Here is a 23,196-nt window from a genome sequence, read left to right as displayed (position 1 = left end):
GTGCCCATACAATTGTCAAGAATTTGCGCCATTACGTTCACATGGCTTAGCTTGCATTCTCTTCCATCTAGGGGCATGTGTGAGGAGACTCATTAAATATGCATGTTATTTCCCAAACAAGTTTTCAAGTCTTGGGTATACTAATGGAATGTGCAACCTTTGATTTCATTTGAACACGTTTCCCAAATTTTCCACTTTGGCCTATCCCTACATAATCCTTTGTTAGACAAAACCTACAATTTGAATTGTAAAATTCCTCAACATAAACGTCAAATACACATGAAAAGATGTACCACTTTGGTTTCATAGGTCATATTTGGCCTTTGAGAACGATAATAAACTCTCTCTCTCTCTCTCTCTCTCTCTCTCTCTCTCATGCAGAAACAAAAGTTTTTCAACTAAGAACACATCTTGGAAATGCACCAAGAAATGTAGTTCAAAGAAAAAATGGTTTGATAAAGAATGTCATGATGCTCGAAAGTGCCTTATGATTTTGGATGTAGTCGAGGATTTGAATTTTTTATCAAAAGCATTTGCATGAGTACAAAAGACTTATTCAAAGAAAGAGAAGAATATGGGAAGTTACTCAATAATTTCTCCATGTACCAATGTATTTATTAGTTGGTAAAACATAGACACCTAATTTGAAAGGGTAATGAAACTCTTGAAAGTATAAAAATTGAGCTAATGTGTCAAAAATTCACAATACTTAGCTTACTTTTTGTGAGTAATAGTTTTAATTTGCGATACTATTATAAACTTATATCAAACCTTTAGATGAACCATGGTCACACAATAGTTCGGATATTTCATAACCTTTGAATTTGGCGATAAATAGTCCTTAGTGTTTCACTATTTAGAAACCATCACCTTTCTTAATTTTGATGCAACTTATTATCTTCCATGCCAATTGTCTACAATTTCCCTTGTATCATTAAACATGCAACTTTCTTTAAGGATTTTAAAAGATACATAATATTACGTCTCTTGTTGGGGGAGAAAGACAAGCTTTGTTGTAAGATACCAATAAAACGCTTTAAATTTGAGTAGTATGAATTGTTTTACAACTGCAAATTTAATAACCAACTTATTTTATTACACCATTAACAAGAAGGAGATTGGTTTCTTCTATTTTTGACCATTTCCAACCCTTGTATTAACACACAACATTACCAACCTTTTGTTCTCGAGTTCAGTTTTCTCATATTTTGGCTTATTGTCATAACCATGTACTTGCATCAATGAACTTTGTTGTTATGTAAGGTTGAGCCTCTTCATCTGATAACTCACGAGACCAATTCACTCGTTGCGATTCATTAGCACCTGGTCCATAGCACTTGTATTGCCCATAATAAACGGTCCTAGACATTTAATAACGTCATATGAGGAACACCTCAAAATGTTTATCTCGAGGATTAGTGCAAGAAAATGAATGAAACAAGGTAGAAGTTATTCATGGATAGGATATACAAAACAAGAAGGATGACAAAGTCTATTTTTGCCTGACCTAAATTTGAGTCCAAAAGTTGCCTTTGAAGGAACATCGGACTAACAAAGGACATTTTTCATGTCTCTTCTAACGTCGGGGTGTGAAAGCTTTGGGAATAGATAGATTACATACAATGGCCCTCCATGCTATAAATGATGAGTGTTCTCCTTAATATGGAGGCCAGCAAACTCACAAGTTCAATTCTTCACCAAGGGAGGGACAAGATAACAACTAGAGATCAATATATAGATATCTTTTAATATGCGTTGGAGACTAATTGTGATCTATGAGACAAGTTCCAGATCCATGGTAAGCATGGAACAAAAATATGGGTAGAGCACAAGTTACAATATAGACCACCAAGCAGAGAGAGAGAGAGAGAGAGAGAGAGAGACCTGTCCTTTGTGGTGTCATGGTCCCAATCATCCCACCCACGTGGATCAATAATGTCATGGAGCTCTGAGAAAGCATAGATTATGCGAGAGAAAGGTCCCATGGCACGTCCCAAGTAGATGGGGCCCTTCCCTCTTACAATGCAATTCATAAACACAAACCCCGTGTTCTCTTTCATACTTTGCCGGTCTTGTGCTGCCACTGCTCCGTACCCCTCCGCGATTGATCTCAATTCACATCTCTATACCACCAAGTTATATTGCCCTTCACATTAATTCTTCATTACTTTTTAGAATTCAAGACATTTAAATAGTAACCCACTAAATTTCTCTAGTTAGTTCATTGTCAAACCTAATCTAGTTTTGTTGATATCCTAAACAAGATTACATGGAATTACAAAGTAGTCATGTTAGCATTACCTATCTAGACAAGGACATCATGTTAGAATGCTTACATTGTAGAATGAGCGAGCATCTCCGAAAATGAAGTCAATGGAACCTTGGATGAAGCAATCCTCAAAGTAATGACGACCGTGGTCATCACATAAGGTGTCTTGGGCACCGAAGAATCCACAACGGTAAAAGGCGGCCATATCACCTGAGATCCTGAATGCAGCTGCTTGAAATCCATCGATTCCTGGAGGTGGTGGTGGTATTGTGTTCTATTGTTTCGCATGCACACAAATGTATTAGTGCTCTAATTGTTTTTGAGTTTTAAAACACCATTTGAACCAATAAAACAAATAAGTTCTCATTTCGATCAATCAACATTATAATGTAAACATTGATAGCTCTTTCTTCTCCATATGCTTTCAAATAGTTTATTGATCACTATGTTTGCAAAAATGAGTCAATGTGTCACATATTGCTTTTGCACAAAAGGTCTAGTTTTGTTAAATTGGTCTTCTTTTGCCTAGTATTATCTAAATGAAATTGCAACTCTAGGAGATACTCCAAATAAGGTTCTTAATTTATCTTAGATTAAAATTGTAATATATTTTCAGTGCGCAACTGATGAATATTTGTCATGAACCGTGATTGAAATGGATTTAGGAATTAGTTATCATATCAAATTTTGGTAGATTGTAATACAATGTAAGCTAACAAGAACAATCTCATTATTTACGTAGAAATATTGGAATTTGTTTTGTAGCATCTAATTCGTGAAACTTAATAACACAACGTGATTCAATGTTAGTGTCACAAGCCTACCCACGTAATCTTATATGATTAATCAAGTTATACACTGTATGATGCTAGGACAAGACAAATATGTTATTGATGTGAATTCAAGTTTAGTGACAACAAATAGGCTATTTGTGACAGTTTATTGAAATGATTGATGCTAATCTTTCAACTACGAATATTAGAAAACAAAATCATGTTTTAAGTCAAAACTTTAATTTAGAACACATCAATGTTCCATTCTACCCTACAGAGTGATCAATTTAGTATGTGTGAAGGACAAGACAATCCATATTGCTATTGTGGATCAGAGATTGAAGGTACCCAAGAAAATGGAGCTATCTCGAAGGACGATAAGTAATTGCTTATTAGGACAAGAGAATTGTCACAAGTAGGTTGCCAGAAACATAAACTTCGTGTACTTTTAAAAAAAGGACAACATTAGAAATATTAATATCTTATTTTGGACTTGTTCGATTTCCTAGTTAATTAGATCAATTAAACTTGTTTGAATGCTTTTGTTTTCTCTTTCTATCACTATATCTAGCCTACAACCTTTGTAAATATTTTCGTTCTTTGTGCCACAATCTTAAACCTAAGAAATAATGGAATAGAATATATGAGATATGAGAAATGCTAAATAAATATGTTGATAAAAGAGTCATCCTCTAGTGGGTAATAGATTCATATCGCACAATTTATAATATGGGTTATGTGTAAAGAGAGATTGCAGCTCTAAGAAATATATTAAAGAAGAGATTGTATGGGCAGCAAAAATTTCGTAGTTCATAAATTTTGCCATCCAAGATTTGAAATAATGCCTATTTAACCTTCATCGAACTTTCTAATTAGAGCAAAATAACTATTCCATAAATTTCCATTAGGACCAACTCATACCTTGAAGTAAATATCTCAAGCAATGAAGTGAGAGATTACCACAATGACACATGCATTGGTTCAAGAAACTAATGATTTGACAACCCTCACAAGCCTTCCACCTTTTTGTACAAGGAAAATGTTTTGTTCATAATGTTGAATGTAGATTTCTTCAATGTTTCACCAACAAAGAGTTTGAGAAATGGAGGATGATGATAGTAAGGATTGTGAATAAACAATTTAACAAGACAAGTTTCTCTAATTGGTGTCATGCAATTTGCCTCATATTTAGTGTGAATGAGAGGTTGGACCCATAAGAAATGTGTGTTCTTCAACTTTTATCTTGTATATATCATGTTCTTTTTACCTTAACAACCAACATATACATTCAAGTTTGTATCGATTTAGAACCATGTTATTTCAAGGCTATATTTACGTTCACGTGTGATTAATGATAAATTAATCTTCATTGTACTTTTTGAGCACAAAACAATCCTATTAAATATTATGCATAATAATGTTCAATCAAATTACCCAAAGTTTGTCATTAGGATGAATTTATACCATGAAGGTGATGTCTTGAGCAATGAAGTGAGAAGCAAAGACACTGATAGATGCAGTGTTGTAGGAAGTGAGTGCTTGACCATCGGGCCCTATATCACTAGCCTTCAAGTGCCATTGCACAAATGTTAGGTTCATCCCAGCCCCTCGGAGTGTTATGTAGGGTTTTGTTGCAGGGATCACAACCCTTTCACTGCACATATATGTCAACTTGTTAGAAACACTCCATGAAACCAAGAATGCAATTAGAGAATACATCATCGATCATATTGCATAAATATAAAAATGAGCATTAGCATTGATTTGTAGAAAGTTAAATTTAAACTTTTGTTTTTGGTTATTTCATGAATGTTACAACAAGTGAGATTGGAAATCATGTTCCACGTAACATTCAAGTTTGAACCTTGACAAACCTATTTAGTATTGAGGCACCTTTTAGAAATTTGCGATCATTTCATGGACTTCTCTAATTAAGGACTATATCAAAGGTATACCTAACATTATTCCATTTTTTCTTCACTTCATGTATAGTTTTTTATAAAGCTTAATGATAATTGCTAGTGGAAACGTAATGGTTCATGATACATATTACTTTTCTTGAATGTATCAAGGTTCCATTCTAATGTCCTGGAGTTAGTTTGGATAAATATATACCAATTCAGTGAATTGATATACAAATTTTGCGTGGCTAGCCTTTTATCTCTCCATCATTGAAACTTGATACTACACAATTAAGCTACTATTACAAACATACTTCCATGAGAAAATTCAATTGTTTATTGTAGGTATATTGAAGATAATTAAGCTTCCTCACTTAAACTACCAAAAGTAACAACAAAATAAAGACATGTTGCGTTTAGAGTGGAAACATCCATCTATGGGTTCATTGAAACCATATGCATGGTGAACTAGCACATGGTGTTTCTCTACATAAAACTATATTTCCATGAACCAATATACATAGGTTGAAACTTGATACGTTTTCTAAGATATGGATGAAGATCTTGTTTACAAGTCTTTTCATTGACATTGGAAAGCATTTTTTTAAGACTTGAATTCCTTGGTTTTTAGAATGAACTTTCTAGTAAAGTTTAGTGTAACCTTGTAGTGCCATTACTCAAAAGAGTTCCAATATTTAGTAAAACAAACTAGTTTTGATTTCATTTCATGTGTTAGCATAACATTTTCTTACACATGTAGATTGTGTATTCTCGTTCTAGATATTACATTAACATGCATATCAGTTTTCACATGAACATTATAGGTGCATGAAGTGAAATACTTGTAGGAAGTCATAAACGAAAGCATATATATGTTCACAATGACACAATATGTTATAACAAAATGCATAACTTGTAGAAATCAACCACACAAGTCATAAAAGCAAATGATAAATATATGTTATATAATATATCAAAGAATGAATGTGAATCCATGATACCTCCTTTCATCGGGTGAATTTGTTGAGCATGATGAAATTTGTGTAAATTATCCTAGTACGTGATCCTATGATTGGATTTCTCAATACATTCATTCAATGATAAAATGAACAAGATTACAACTACCACATAATTACCACCACACATGACAATAACTAAAATTGTATAGCTCATAGTGTCCAATTTTTTCTTGTTGTTGGCTTGGTGGTTTACAAGATAACATCAAAAGTCATAAAACTCAAGACAAAATCCAAATTCAGTTCTTGACATGGGTCCGCGTCCCATAGTCTCTTTGAGCATGTTAAATCTCTCTCTCTCTCTCTCTCTCTCTCTCTCTCTCTCTCTCTCTCTCTCTCTCTCTCGATTAATTAGGAAGATGGATGTGGTCTCTCTTGATACTCATAATCACAAGGGACTGTGAACATATAAGTGAATATAATTGATGATCATAGACCTAGCAAAATAACACGATGATGTTTGTAAAGTATACTACAATATGATCCCAAAAATCATAGTTTCTTATATCAATGGAGTTGACGTTATTGGAATCCTACTCCCTTGAGAATTCACTCACATTGTTAAAGTTCTGGCCCAAAAGCCTCATAATTTAATTACATGCATCGTTTCCATAACCTGATGCAAAATAATGCAAAAGCAAAACAAAGTTACCATAGGAGGTTCGAGGAAGTTTTATGAATCATACTAAACTAAATGGATTTTATGAAAGTGAAAAAGCAAAAGGTGGCTTTTAACTCTCACGAAACACATGAGGTGAAAACAAATACATATGTACTTTCCAACACTTTTTAACATACATACATACATATACATACACATATACATATCTACATCCCTATACACACATTAACAATGAGAGAATAATTTGTGTGTGCTCACACATTACAATGTTTCCAAGAGAGATCGAGTTCTTACTTGTATGTGCCTGCATGGAGGGTGAGGATTGTTGGTGTGGTGTTGCCATCAGGAATAGAGTCCACTGCATCTTGAATACTATTGAAGTGTCTAACTACTTGCCCGGAAAAATACACCATCACCACATTTAATGATGACCCGTCCACTCCACTAGTGACTTCATTATCTTGACGAACCATTCTCCCTGATCCAATACTACTTATCATCATCATTATCAATATTAACATTATCCATACATCATACCTTGACATCAATCCCAACATAATAATAGTATGTTGCATTGTGGATGTTATAAAAACTAAACTCACAACTAGAGTTTTGTAATTAGGAATTCTATGGCTAATATTGAAATGGTCTTTTGATATATATACCTATACAAATATGTACATATGTGTGTGTGTGTGTGTGTGTGTGTGTGTATAATTTGCCAAAATATTTCAAGATGCCCTTATAACGAATATAGGAAATGTTGGGACTATTAATGTTGAGGTAATTCTAGAATGGATGTGTATAAGTGATACAAGAACTAATGATATTGGTGAAATATGTTATAAGTTGGATTAAGGGTGAGTTATTAGAGCTACAAGTATGTTATAATGAATATAGGAAATGTTGGGACTATTAATGTTGAGGTAATTCTAGAATGGATGTGTATAAGTGATACAAGAACTAATGATATTGGTGAAATATGTTATAAGTTGGATTAAGAGTGAGTTATTAGAGCTGCAAGTATGGTGTTGGCTTCAACATCAAGCATAAAAACGCACATAGTTGGATTCCTAAATGTTCTATTATGTGAGATTGTGTGGTGAGCAATGGGCCAATTGCTTATGTAGGGAAATGAAAATATTAGAGGCCTAGAATAATTCAACAACCCTTATGTATAAGATGGGATGCCGGGTGATAGGAGTGATATAGAACGTTGTGCAAGTGATATGAGTGGACTAAATCGTGTACAACGAAGAAGATATATTAGCTTAGAAATGCTATAAATGTGCATAAGCGAGGTCTCTTATTCTATGTTTTGACCCCTATATGTGTGTAATGTTTGTGTGCATTGGTATAGTTAGTTGGTGGCTAGTGGTTAGTTGCAAAGCTGGTTTGAAACACTTTGATGCTACATTGGATACGACATAACTAATATTCTAATAAAAGAAATAATTTCTCCTATGTATAGATAGTTTTTCTTGACACTTGTGAGAAGTTTTAGGCCCAACAACTAAGACCATGCCATTTATTAGGTACAACTATTAATGACAAGCCCAAATACTCAACATCTTGATTAACAACCCACCCTCTCGATCTCACCCTTTATCTCCAAAATTTACATTCTAATACCTATAAAAAGCAAAATTTTCAATTCAACCATCATATGATCATGTTATATTCATTAGGTCCATGTTATACAAATGACTCAATGAAACTTTCTTGCAACCCAAGCTATTTATTAGTCAAAAGAACGTACTTTATGAGAGTTAAGTAAATTTCACATCCACACCTCATGAAAGCTAGTTTTCACAACGAAATATTGTAACATGCTATCTATATTTCTCAAATGATGATTACTAAATATTTGTTTTCCATAGTATTTGAGAATTCAAGAATAACACTTTTCAATTTGGAAGAAAATAATATCTAGATTTGAGTACCAGATGCCTTGGGTTTCTACAACATTTGAGCATATAGGCAGAACCTATTATGTACATTAACAATATACATTTATTACATTCACAGTACTAAATTTGCCCTATGTCCTGACACCTTACCACATCAGCTTATTTAATGTATGGAAATAGTGTTTCATAGAATGGAAGATTAGAAAGCTCATTGTTTCCTAATCAATCTAGATACATGAGTGTATGCCTCATTTCATCACAAATCTAGTTAATGTGTCCATACTTATGCACATATAATACCTAACAAGGTCTTTCTATGCTGCCTAACTTCAAGGGAATTCTCCTTACAACGTCTATATTTCAGAAATGTCAAAGAGAGAAAACATATCTTTTCTTTCTTTGCTACTTTTAAAAAAGGTCCACTTGTCTTTTCTTTTCTCTTCATGAGGGCTTTGAAAAAGTGTCCCTCCCCCCAAGATTAACAATGCGAGTCTCATTCTCTTCATGAACTATGTAAAATTTGTGAGGATTAGAGTCACCATTGGTGTGTTCTTTCTCGTCAAGGAATGATTAGCTTCAATCGATGAGATTGTGGAACCTTAAGATTCGCATATCATCCCCTAAAAGGTGAACCATTTACGCAAATTAATTCACAAATGACTAGGTTTGAACTGAAAAACTCACTTGTCCAAGGTCAGTATAGAAACTATATATTTATCATTCTACGATAGGTGGTAAAAAAAACTCACATCAATCAAAAAAAGTTTAACATCATTTCCCCATATTTACAAAGGAAACTTTAAACAAAATTTCAAAATTCGTTATTGATGCTAAATGACATACAATACCTATCTAGTTCCATAATCTATCTTAAATGTGGCATTTGAAATGCAACATAGAAATAAATATTGTTATGATTGTGGCTAAGCTTTATGTATTTTTTTGTTTCAAGATACTTAAGGGCCAATTTTTTTGTAAGTAGAGGAGCATTTATGTGAGATTCTTACTTGGTTTCGGGCACTTGACAAGGATATCTTGCTTGCTTTCAATCTTCCTTGATCTTGGTTCAAACTTCAGCCTTTTTCAATTCTCATTATGTCTTTATTGTTGTTTATATGTCATCTGCTTAAGGTCTCCTAGTGACACTCTTCTATAAGAGAGGGAAAAACTATGCATAATGCAACTACCATAAACCAAGATACATAGGTAGTCTCTACAATATTTTGAATCAAGTACTAGTAAAGTTACATTGAATATAAGCAACCATGTTGGTTAAAAGGGCTATGTATTAGACTATAGTTCCATACTACCTTTTCTAGAAAACTATAGTTGAGAGATGTGAAAAGTTGGTATTCCCATCTTTGAAGGTTCAAATATGAAAGTATGCATCTAAGTTTTTTAGGCCTAGTGTTGTTGCCTTGATGTTTGAAATTTTGATGAGCTATCGAAATGTTCCTTTCTAGTTATTTTTGTCTTTCGCGTGCATCTGAGGTGCATCTTTTTTCTTTCTAGAATGTGTGGCTAAACTGCCAAGGTACTATATTTTGCATTGGTCAAACTTTAATGAAGAATATGACATCTTTTCCTTTACCTTAATGCCGAAGATACCCCTTTTGTTTAAATGAAAGACTTACTATTCTTTGACAATTTTAACGGTCTTTGGTTACCATATATAATTGAAACTAGAGACTAGTAACAAAATCAAAGATTAGTTCTGACTTCCAACAAGACAAATCAAGATTTATTGCAAGCTCAACTCCTTGTTTCCAAATAATGATGATAATTGTAAGTTATACTTTTCGTAATCATGTGCTACGATTTGTAAATGTGTTAATGACCTCAATTATGATATGTATTGCAATAGTAAAGAAAAAGAAACCCAATCAAGATAATATTGTGATGCAAATGCAAATCACACAACCATCTAAATAAATGAACTATCACTACAAGACCATGTAGAGCATTTGAGATAATCTGACTTTTGAGGTAAAAACCCACAAAATATCTTACAAATTTATCACAAAATATTTTATACCTTAACAATTAAAAAAAAACAAAAAAATGTATGTTCGTAATGTCTTCTAGTGAGTATGGAGGACATTTTGCTTTGTAAAATACAAGTATATCCAATTCTCAAATAAAATTGATATGAAGGATACATGTAAAGTTGATTCCCACAGTAAGTGTTTGGAGGGCTAGGATTATTTTTTGGGAGCTATATCTTCATTATATGTAGATCCTACATCCAAAGTTAGTAAAACATATTGTATGGTTCGAATTGCATTACTTTTCCGTTTCATCAAGATTCTTGTCTTTCGTTTTCTAATATATATTGCAAAAGTAATGATGCCTTTATGTATATATGTACACACACACACACACAAAAAGAAGAAGAAGAAGAGAACTTTCATTTTGGATTATATCGAGGTGATATTCATTAAGGTGTCTATAATTAAAGAATATATGGCCCAACAACATTAATAAGAGTAAACTTGTAGGAATATAATGGTGTTATAGAAATGTTTATATACAAGTTTCAATCCACACTGAGGGAATTGATCCCCTTTAAAAACTTTGCTCTCTTAGGGTGTTTTTTTTTCCAAAAAAAACTACTTCCATTAGTTAAGTCAATGTACATAGGATAATATACAACTCATATCTTACATGCCAACTTGCATGGCGAAAAAGAAAACAACATGTATAAAGGAATCAACAAAAATCTCCTAATCACCACATCATCCGCTGAGCATAGAATTACTCGGCCGCATACCCTCAACGTGAGCCTCATATAACCCGAATTCAGCATAGCCATCCTCCAATCTCTTCACGTGGTAGCACCCATCTATATGTTAGGTACACTTGGAGGGAACAACAACCGTCGTGGCTAATAAATCCACTTTGCTTTGCCATCCACCATCTGCAACATTGGAGAAGCTTTCCATTTCAGAAGGAAACGAGCTCTTAGGGTGTTTTATATATTGGCATTAGGATGTCTAGATGTTTGCATCTTAAAAGAGAAAGCCCCATTGGCCTTTACCCCCAAAAACATGCTTTGAAAGAGAGAACCCAAAACATGTATACAATTAATGGTACAATAAACCGAGAACAAATCACTAAGACATTGACTTCAACCAAATCCCATGAGTTGTCGAGAATAAACGAAACTACTTGGTGGTAGGCTCTTTAAAAAAAGATATGCCCCACATATCTTGGGTTTTGCTTTCTTAGGTAATGGAATATTGTTGGGTGGTCTCCGGAGGTTAAGGGAGCGACTTTTTGGTTACCTCAATGCGTTGGATTGGGACACAAATTATGATTTAGGCAACTCATTAACTAATTAAGAACTTAATCTCTTAATAATTACATGGTTAATTGGACACTTAATACGCATTCACAACAAAGATAGGGAGAGGTAGGACATAGGTCTATAATATACTTATTTACAAATTACAAGAAAGCACACTCTTTGATTACAATTAATTCACACTCTCTCTATTGTTATATAATTAAGGGCATTACATTTTGCTTTTGCACTTTTCCTACATATGGATGTTTGTGCTTGGTAGAGTTGGATGATCAGATGAATTTGTCCTCCATTACCAACCCTCTTGTTGTACTTCATTGAGGTTTATTCGCCCCTTAACTCCTAATATATTATTCACAATATTTGGACTTTATGAAGTCGACTACAATCCTCTTCGTTCTAATATATGTATATGTATATGTATATGCACATTCATTTGTATATGGATGTGTGTGTATATATATCTATCTATCTATGTACAAATAAGTATAATATCTGCCATCTTTATAATTATAGGTGTTCGGTTAGTTTACATGTCATAATGCCTGTCAACCAACCCATGTTGTCGTGTAGGCCATAGTCATTGTGTCAAATCGTGGAGATTTTATTCATCGGGAGGTAGAAGTAAACAAGATGGTTGGGGGACAGGGTGTGGGATTAGGCAAATAGATGTAGAAGAAAATTAAGAATAAAATAAATACTTCTATTACTTAAATACATCAATCTATAGAATTTAAATGATAACATTGTAATCCTTGTGAGAATGTAAGATGACTTTAATTACAACTCTCATATATGTGTAGGGAGAGAGATTTGAATTCTCAATCGTTGGTTGAAGTGCAAAAACCCTTGTGATAAGTTATTCGCTTTCATTTGAAGGGAAATCTTTTTTTCTCTTCTTGTCTTTTGTTTCACAATCTTCGTTCTTCATTCATTGGTTCCCCTCTACTTCCCCTAGTGGTGTTTATAGGCTAGTCACCACCCTCTTTAGAGTCGTTGAGATGATTCTAGGCTCCTTTGGAAGTTTCTAGAAACTTCTTTTGTGATCGAACGCTAAGTACCAATTGTATTTGCACTTTCCTTGATTGATTGCTTGCTTGTTGTTCGACGTCCGTCGCTTTTGTTGTTAGCACTCTTTTGTTCATTAATCAATCGTTTGCGTGTTGGGTGTATATGTCTTAAAAAATCATACAACCATACTTTTTTTTTTATTTTTTATCGTTAACAACAACTTCTTTTTTCAGTTGAAAAATAATCGGCTAGAGTATTTATCTTGGAGTGTAACAATCATTTGTTTTTGACGGGTATAACTTGAAAATCCCATCCTATTTTTTTGTTTAATTATAAAAATGGCAATGTTCAAGTTTGTATAACCTTCCTTACAATTACGCAAATGGCCTTAAATATAAGTCCTATATTAATTCACAATTATGAAAATGGTTTTCCTTACTTTTTAAAACAATCCTTTCTTGAATTTAAAAATATGGCCCAAATACTCGAGAGGCCACAACTCGGTCTTTGTGGCACACGCAACGTCATCGACAAACACAAAAAACACAAACATATTTGTTGTCCATATCCCCTAAGTGTCATAAACCATGATAAGGGGAGATGTTCCTTTGATAGGTTTTTTTTATCTTAGAGCCATACTTAGCAATGGGCCCGATTTCAACTCAAACCGAAAAACCGTGGCTTAACGGTTTATAGGTTCAAATATAAATAAACAATTTGGTTTGGTTTGGTTTCAAATGTTACTAATCAGTTTCGGTTCGGTTTTGAATTGACCGGTTTAGCGGTTTAGCGGCTTATCGGTTTCTGTTTAGGTGGTTCGGTTTAAAGGTTTATAGGTTTATAGGTTAAAAAATACTCATAAATATTTTTTATAGGCTATAACTTTCAACTTTTAATTTTAATCTCTTATTTTAACTTATTAAATTTTATATGTATTATATGTAGAGTCTCTTATTAATTTATGATGATCAAATTTATAATTAGTATGATGATCAAATTTATGATTAGTATGATGACCAAATTTATGATAAGTATGATGACAAAATTTATGATAAGTATGATGACAAAATTTATGATGAGTATGATGACAAAATTTATGATGAGTATGATGACAAAATTTATGATGATTTTCTCACACAAATTTATAATAAGTATAATGATTAATATTAATAAAAAATGGTTTGGTTTGGTTTGGTTTTGATTTATGATAAACTAGTTTGGTTTGGTTTTAAATTTTTCGTAAACGGTTTGGTTTCTCCTATGCTTTAAACGGTTTGGCTTAACGGTTTGGCTCTAAACGGTTTGGTTTAAATGGCTTCATAAATTTTAAAACTGTTTGGTTCGGTTTTTATTATTAATAAATGGTTTGGTTTGGTTTTAAGGCCAAGAAACCGAACCGAACCAAAACTGAACCGGGCCCATTGCTAGCCATACTACTGACCAATATATTTTCCTCACTAAGATTGATTTGATTTGTGTGGTATTTGCGAATGGAAAAAAGAGACCAAATGTCAAGTTTATAATAGGGCGATGTTGTAGTTAAAGATGTAGCTATAAAGAAATGTGAGGAGATGAAGCTCAAATCAACTATTAAATATTGACACTCAAGTGGCGAGAGCTTTGAGACAAATTCAAAGAAACAAATTACAGTTGGAACAAATTCAAAGAAAAATTTGTAACAAAATATGCAGCAGGTCAGGAATGAATTTATCTTGGCTGGTAGGATCATAGTAGCTAACCATGTGCTCTTGTCTACACTGTGGCATGCGGAATGTGGTTGATGTGTATGTGTAAATTGTACTATGAATGAGTGCATGAGGATGAGTATGTGTATGAACACATGCACATTTGTGTGCATGTGTACAAAGGTGAGAAAGTGGGTAAGTAATGTAACTCCCTACTGTCTCATTCTTTATTTGTAACAGTTACCTCTTGAACTATATAAATCCCGCCCATGGGGCATAATGTAATATAGCTTCCCCCCTCTCATTTTGGTGTGTTTCTTTGTTTCACTCTCCTCTGCTCTGTTTCTTCTTCTTCTTCTCTCTCTTTTTGTAACGCTGTAAGAGGAGTGACGATAATGTGGTTGATGTGTATGTGTAATATGAATGAGTGTATGAGGATGAGTATGTGTATAAACACATGCGCATTTGTGTGCATGTGTACAAAGATGAGAAAGTGGGTAAGTAATGTAACTCCCTACATGTCTCATGCAGGGATATATTGTACAAGATGCTTGGACAAAGCAAGGGAATGTCGTGGGATATATTGTACTATGCAGGGATTCATTCAGTGGCAGAGGCTATTAAGAGTAGCTAATTAGCTAACTTAATAGCTAATTAGCTCCTCACATAGCTAACTAGCTATTGACAGTAGCTAATTAGCTATTAAGGTAACTAATTAGCTATTGTCAATAGCTAATTAGTTGATAAGTGCTAAGTTTACTATTGGCAATAGTTAAATAGCTATTACTAATAGCTAGTTAGCTATGGTCATATTATGAGGTAGCTAATTAGCTATTGTGGTAGGTAGTTGATAATAGCTTAGTTTAGTATTGGCAATAGCTATTTAGCTATTACCAATAGCTAGTTAGCTATGGTCATATTATGAGGTAGCTAATTAGCTATGGTCATATTATGAGGTAACTAATTAGCTATGGTCATATTCTGAGATAGCTAATTAGCTGATAATAGCTAATTTATCTATTGTCAATCGCTATTTAGTTATTACCAGTAGCTAATTAGCTATGGTCATATTTTGAGATAGCTAATTAGCTATTGTGGTAGCTAATTAGCTGATAATAGCTAAGTTAGCTATTGTCAATCGCTATTTAGTTATTACCAGTAGCTAGTTAGCTATGATCATATTCTGAGGTGGCTAATTAGTTATTGTGGTAGATAATTAGCTATGGTCATATTCGAAGATAGCTGATTAGCTGATAATAACTAAATTAGCTTTGTTAATTGCTATTTAGCTATTACAAGTAACTAGTTAGCTATGGTTGTATTCTGAGGTAGCTAATTAGCTCTTGTGGTAGCTAATTAGATATGGTCATATGCTGAGATAGCTAATTAGCTATTGTGGTAGCTAATTAGTTGATAATAGTTAAGTTAGCTATTGCCAATCACTATTTAGCTATTACCAGTAGCTAGTTAGCTATGATCATATTTTGAGGGAGCTAATTAGCTAACTAACTAAGCTTAAAAATCAAAACAAAAGTTGAGATAAATGTAAATACCTGAGGTACATCAAGAAGATGAATGGGATGCTCCTCGTATTGACTCCTTCCAACACGTTTCTTGCATAAATCCTTCTTATTGGGTGAAACCCTACTCTCATTAGTCCAAAATATGGTGATTATATCCTTGATTTCTGATGTCATGGGTGTCATTGGCTTACATCTTGTTCTTAGCTTTAGCAGATGTTCCTTCACCACTTGAAATTATCCGGTTCATTGTATTGTACACAATTTTTCCTATAACACCAATTACCTTAGATAGCACACTAATGTTATGATCGTCAACATCACTATTAAGTAACATCATTAGACTAGACCTTTTTAAGACAAGATCATCTTCTGACCTGCTCATGGATATGAAATTATTACGGAGATTATTTACTAGTACAGATGTTATGTTTGCATTAAGACCACCACAATCAACTAACTTCTTTATTAATGGATCATTTAATATTCCATAAAGTACTACCTTCTTGTCTTCATTGCTGATGTGCTTGGTCTGAACATTGAAATAGTCTACAACCTTTCTCTCTATGATAATAGTCTCATTACTTTCATTCTCAGTGGTATTCAGACCTATATCACAACCAATGCTATCCTTACCTTTAGTGAATGTGGCTTTCGTATCCTTGAACAATTGACGATGTTTCCTTTTTTTTCTGCTCAATAGTGTCGTATTACTTCCCTTTCCATAGTGTCCTCATAACGTCATCCCTATCCTGATGATCCATGAGGGGTATTGGTAAACACCCTCCCCTTTCCATTTGGCTTGACATATTCATTAGTAAATTTCCACAAAAAAAGACACGTAGCTAGTTACTAAACCACATGCAAACTGGTTATTCACAAGAGCGATCCCACCATTGGTAAGTTTATGTTTATTGCAGCGGAGTGAAAGCTGCTCAACCACCATTGGGAACGAGCTAAGATGACTATGGGCAACAACAATACACAAACTTATTCCGCAATACACAAGATTATACACAACAATACACAAGATAATCAACAGACAGAATAATTATTGCAATACAGGACTGAACAGTGGTGGCAACTGAGTGTAGAATGGCGGCAATGGAGGAGTGAACTCTATTGGATCGAATAGTGGCAACAATCCAGGACCGAACAGTGGTGGCAACTGAGTGTAGAATGGTGGTAATGGAGGAGTGAACTCCGTTAGATTGAAAAGTGGCAGATGATGCTTGGAACACACAATGGCGACAATTGAGGTGAATGGTGGCAATGGAGGAGTGAACTCAATAGGAGTGAACAATGGTAGCAAATGAGTGTAGAATGGCAACAATGGAGGACTGAACTCCGTCAGATCGAACAATGGCAAATGATATGTTATGGGCATGACCACATAATATCCCGTGGTGAAAATACCTCCCCTTCTTTACACTCTCGTTTAACCCTCACACTTATCCACGCATATAGAATACTATGGTAAATTTTCACCACGGGATATTATATGGTCATGCCCATAACATGATGCTTGGACCGCACAGTGGCGGCAACTGAGTGTAGAATGTCGGCAATGGAGGAGTGGACTCAATAGGGTTTAGGAACAATGGTAGTAATCTAAGCCTGAATAGTCACAAAGTGATGGACAACGTGGTGTGGCAATTGATCATGCATAATGGACTTGTGAATTCGGTATATAATTTATGGTGCACATATCCATTTATGTTGCACACTTATGGTGCTCATTTATATAATTAAAACATTCTAATGTTTTCATTCATGGTGCAAAAATGACTATTTATCACTGGTAGCGTTTTGCATAGATAATTGTTTCCACTCGCATGCTTTCACCCTATGGTCATATTCTGATGCTAATTAGTGACGGTTACAACTAATTAGTTGATAATACCTAGTTAGTTATTGCCAGTAGCTAATTAGCTATTAAGAGTAGCTAATTAGCTATTAAGTGTAGCTAATTAGCTATTAAGAGTAGCTATTTAGCCATTACCAGTAGCTAGTTAGCTATGATCATATTATGAGATAGCTAATTAGCTATGATCATATTCTGAGATAGCTAATTAGCTATTGTGGTAGCTACTTGACTTATAATAGCTCAGTTTACTATTGACAATAGTTATTTAGCTATTACCAGTAGTTAGTTAGCTATGGTCATATTCTGAGATAGCTAATTAGCTATTGTGGTAGCTAATTAGCTGATAATAGCTAAATTAGCTATTGGCAATCGCTATTTAGCTATTACCAATAGCTAGTTAGCTATGGTCATATTCTGAGGTAGTTAATTAGCTATTGTGGTAGCTAATAATAGCTAAATTAGTTATGACCAGTAGCTAGTTAGCTATGGTCATATTATGATGTTATGTTTGCATTAAGACCATCACAATCAACTAACTCCTTTATCGATGGATCATTTAATATTCCATAAAGTACTACCTTCTTGTCTTCATTGCTGATGTGCTTGGTATGAACATTGAAATAGTCTACAACCTTTCTCTCTATGATAGTAGTCTCCTTACTTCCATTCTCAGTGGTATTCAGACCTATATCGCAATCAATACTATCCTTACATTAGTGAATGTGGATTTTGTATCCATCAACAATTGACGATGTTTCTGTCTTGATGCGGAAGCGCACGTATATGCCTTCTTGTAGACATGGGAAGCAAATCGTGTTTCGTAGCGACTAATTGAAGAGGAAGCCGAATGGTTGAAGATAACGGAATTTAGCTTGTCACTAGAAGGACCGGTGGCATGGTGGCACACAAAGCACCTTTCGGGAGCTTCGCCACATTTCAAGCCTTGCGGGAAAAGTTTCTGAGACTGTTTCATCGACAAGTGGCACAGAGGGAACTCGTCGGACAGTTCTATACGACATACCAGGAAGCCAATGAAACTGTTCGGGAATTTATAATCCGGTTTCTGACATTGCATAGCCAACTCACAAGGGCACCCTGGAGGACGAAGCGAAGGCAATCTTTTTGGCCGCACTCAGGGAGCCACTCCGAACGATGCTAACAGTGCTAGATTTCCGAACGAAGTCATTGACAGGGTTCTAGAACTGGATCGGAACCAAAAGGGACAATACATGGTGATGGGGGCATTACAACACGCACTGCCAAGAGAGGACCTGCGATTCCAACAGGCCGTATAGTGCAGGACATGTCTCAACCCTAGTCATTCCACTATGGAATGTACGATGCGGACCAAATCTTTGTTGTGTCACTCTCGGTCACACATCATGGACCGATGTGAGTATAATTTATTAAATCGGCAAGCAGCGCCGGTTCGGCAAATTGAGCCCCGGAATGACCGACGACCGGATGAGGAGCGGTTCCGAAGGGAGGACCGTTACAGATCAGAACGCGGAGACCGGTACGAGGACCAACGAAGAGAAGACTATGTTCAAGACTGATATTGAACGGCCATAATGAAAAGGCGAGTGAAAGCGGTGTGACGTCAGCCTATTTAAAGCGCACCACGCAACGTAATCATACTATTATGGTACACGACGTGCATGCACGGGAATTAAGAAGAGGCGGATGTGAACGATAGGGATACAAAATTTCCGGACACACGAGGGAGTTTCATTTCACGAAAGAAAGATCTTACGAGCACACAACGCATAGACTTCCGGAAAAACACAGGCATTCAACCACCGGAACGACCTAGACAAAGAAAGCATAGAACCCATGGCGCTCTCAAAAGAAGCAAAAGGACTGGGTCATCAAGCACGGCCCCGAAGGACTTCTCCGGGTAGCAGAAGCACCACTGCATGAAGAACTAGGGAAGGTCGTGGCTACGATCGATTTGGATGAACTCTCCAAAGGCACAATGTAGGCGTTCATCAAACTATCTTCCGGAGGCCTGTACTCCATCGAGAACTCCACCGAAATACTGACAAAATACTTTGGGGAGTTCTCGATCACAAGCAAGGTGTACTGGACACAAGGCGGTGAAAAACCCCTGTTCCGGAAGTGGCTCGGGTGTTGTTCGAGTACGGATTTGTTCATCCCCGACCACTTGCCATGCCCAAAAATAGGGCCGGATTCATTATCACAACATTCAAAGGCTTCAAAGTGAACTGGTCGGTAATAGTGGCCGACTCCTTAGGAACGACGATTGCGGCCATGATGGCCAACAAGAAAGCTTGGTTTGGATTAGCACAATGGCTTACAGTGCTACTACCACCAAGACACGCCATCAAGTCGAAGAAACGAGCCTGACAAGAGACCACGCAGAACAAGCCATCAAAACGACAACAACTCCTGGCCAAACATACCCCCTAGATGGACAACAGGAGAAACGTCCCGATGGACAGAAGTAGTTCTAGAGCCCCGAAGAGAAGTGATGGTGGCGAAAGTTCCGAAGAAAACGGCGAAACCGATTAAGATAAAGCTGCATCGACATTATAGGGAACAACTGGAACTGGTCCTGAAGGCCCACCAAGAAATTGTGGAAGAGGAGGAAGAGGAGGAAGAGGAAGAAAAAGAAAAAGAAACCCTCCAGCGCCGGTCGAGGTGACGCGAATATGAGCAGCATGGGGAAGGATCGGGTCCGGGAAAGGACGATACATCGATTCCTTGCTCAACGGTGGAGGCAGGGACAACAGAAAGGCCAAAAGCTGTGAGCACGGTGTCATGAGGATTTTCGGCTATGGTGAGAAAATCACGTGGGACAAATAAAATGGGGATGTGCAACATTGCACATGCACTTAGTAATTGTAAATGAGAATAAGAAAACAAATGTAAAGGGAAGAGTGAAATGTAAGGTGCTAAGGTACACCACAAAGTTCATGATGTGTAAATGTGATGTGCACTTAGGTGCACATGCACATGACTAAGGGGAGTGCATGGGAGTAAGGGTGTAATAAGTAGAGGGCATGGTGGTGTGTGTGAAAATGAGGTGAGAGGGAGTTAAGGCCCCATCAATCTCTCCTCCTAAGATCAAAGCAAATATTCCCCTTTGAAAAGAGTGGAATATTTGGCCTCTCCTTTTGTAATGAGACTCACCCCATTCTACTATAAAAGGGGGTGAGGGGTCACCATTGAGAGGGTCGCAATTTTGTCGTTAGAGATAGACCATTAGGGTATAAAGCTTCTTCATCTTATCCCTATTTTGTGTTGGGATTACGATCCCTTCGGATGGGATGGTCGGATGTCGGAGATGAATGCCGACGAGCCCGGTTTCGGTTTCGGATCCGGATGTTGAAGACCCCGGCTTCGGTGCCGGATGACGAATGTACCCGGAGAGCGATCCGGATGCAGGGACATATCCGTGAATATGTTCGCTATGGGCCCCCTGAGGCTATAGTTGTAAATAGCCCCAAAGTCATATATGTATAAATATGACTTAGGGCAAACTGTTTTATTGCTGCTAATCATTTTTCTGTTTTTCCACTCAAGAGGAGTGAAGAGGGAGCAGCCGTGAGAGAGAGAGAGAGAGATAGAGCGTGAGAGAGGAAGAGGACGACGCCTCTTTGTATTTCCGCCTCCTGTGGCGAGGACAGCGAGCTCAAGGTCGTCACCTTGCAGCTCGCCATTGTATACTTCTCTGTATAGTGTTGGTTTGGAGTCTTGTACTCCCGTGGTTTTTCCCGTCTAGGGTTTTCCACGTTAATCCCTGTGTGTTCGCGTTTTGCTTCTCTTTGTGGTTCCTATTTTCTGTTCCATTGATTCGCGCTTACTTGGTTGTGGCCGAGTGGTGAAGGTGAATCGAAGCGTTGATTCCCAACAAACTGGTATCAGAGCGAACTGCTGCAGAAAATGGAAGGCGGCGGCAGCGGGCAGCCGGGGATGATGGTGCTGAATGCGCAGAATTACGCCGACTGGAAGATCAAGATGGAGGATCTTCTGATTGTTCGGGACCTGTACGAACCGATTGACAGGTCGGAAATACCGAAGGGGGTACTTGAGTCGGAATGGAGGCTTCTGAACCGGAAAGCCGTTGCAACCATTCGGCAATACGTCGACGTGAGCGTTCTACAACATGTGGCGAACGACACCAACGCATATGAGATGTGGCGGAAGCTGTCGGGCCTCTATGAGAGGAAGAATGCGTTGAACCGGACCTCCCTGATGAGGAAGATAGTGAATCTCAAGTACCGGGACGGCGAGAGTATGGTGGAACACGTAAGCACGTTCATGGGATTCGTGAATCAGCTTGCGGCGATCAAGTTCCCGTTGGAGGATGCAATGCAAGCCATCATCCTGATGTGTACATTGCCGGAAAGCTGGGAGAACTTGGTGGTGACTCTCAGCACCTCCTGCACAGAAGATAACTTGTCCTTGCAAACGGTAAAGACAAGTATTTTGAACGAAGAAGCGCGTCGGAGAGATAAAGAACCGGCCTCCGACCCGAAGGCGCTGCTTACCGAATCGGATCGGGGAAGACAATGGAACCGGAGTCCGCAAAGACGGGAGAAGTCGGGGACCCGGTCGCAGTCAAGAGGAAGGCCCACATGCTTCCACTGTGGGAAACCGGGGCACTTCCGAAAGAATTGTCGGCATTACCGAAAAGACAACGGAGCCGACGACACCGATTCGAAGAAGTCACCGGAGAGAAACGGTGCATACCGGGGAGCCACGGACCGGAGAGGTTCGGATCGGCGAGGGCAGGACCGGAAAGGAACAACGGCACTCGCGGCAAGTGAGGAAGAAATCATGCTCATCACCGAAGAAGGTGAACTAAACATTGCCGGCGATGAGACGACCTGGGTGGTCGATTCCGGAGCATCGTTCCACCTGACCCCGGAGAGAAGATACTTCTCATCCTACACAGTCGGTGAGCACGGCTGTGTTCGGATGGGAAATGAAGGTACGTGCCGGATTGCCGGCATAGGAGACGTGTGGTTGACAACCCCGACCGGATGCAAAATGCTGCTGAAGGATGTCCGACACGTTCCGGAGGTTCGATTGAACCTGATTTCGGCCGGGAGGCTAGACGATGAAGGCTACACAGGTAGCATCCGGAACGGCGTAATGAAGTTCAGCAAGGGAAGCCTGATAGTGGCTCGGGCCCGGAAAGTCAACACACTGTACCTTATGAATGCCTGGTTGTGTCCGGAAGACTTGAATGTTGCAGCCGACACTGCCGGTGAGCTGTGGCACAAGAGACTGTGCCACATGAGTGAGAAGGGGATGAAGAGGCTTGCAGAAGACAACCTTATTCCAGTGAA

At 37.1% G+C, this 23,196-nt stretch overlaps 1 protein-coding gene across 1 annotated transcript; it reads right to left on the bottom strand.

Annotated features, from left to right (window-relative positions):
- Positions 1 to 1,081: 1,081 nt before the first annotated feature.
- Positions 1,082 to 7,882, bottom strand: LOC147860257 (putative pectinesterase 68). The gene is made up of 5 exons (XM_087324662.1): positions 6,876 to 7,882; positions 4,507 to 4,696; positions 2,337 to 2,543; positions 1,885 to 2,123; positions 1,082 to 1,361 (listed from the first exon to the last, which is right to left on the bottom strand). The coding sequence occupies exons 1-5, from the start codon at positions 7,154 to 7,156 to the stop codon at positions 1,220 to 1,222; spliced, it is 1,059 nt and encodes a 352-aa protein (XP_087180788.1). The 5' UTR covers positions 7,157 to 7,882; the 3' UTR covers positions 1,082 to 1,219.
- Between the last annotated feature and the right edge of the window lie 15,314 nt (positions 7,883 to 23,196).

Source organism: Azolla caroliniana, unplaced genomic scaffold (assembly GCF_043228905.1).
Source record: "Azolla caroliniana isolate FFs.n. ecotype wild unplaced genomic scaffold, voAzoCaro1.0.p SCAF_9, whole genome shotgun sequence".
Classification (NCBI taxonomy): Eukaryota; Viridiplantae; Streptophyta; class Polypodiopsida; order Salviniales; family Salviniaceae; genus Azolla; species Azolla caroliniana.
The sequence above is the reverse complement of the archived record's forward strand: the minus strand, read 5'-3'. Positions and strand labels throughout refer to the sequence as shown.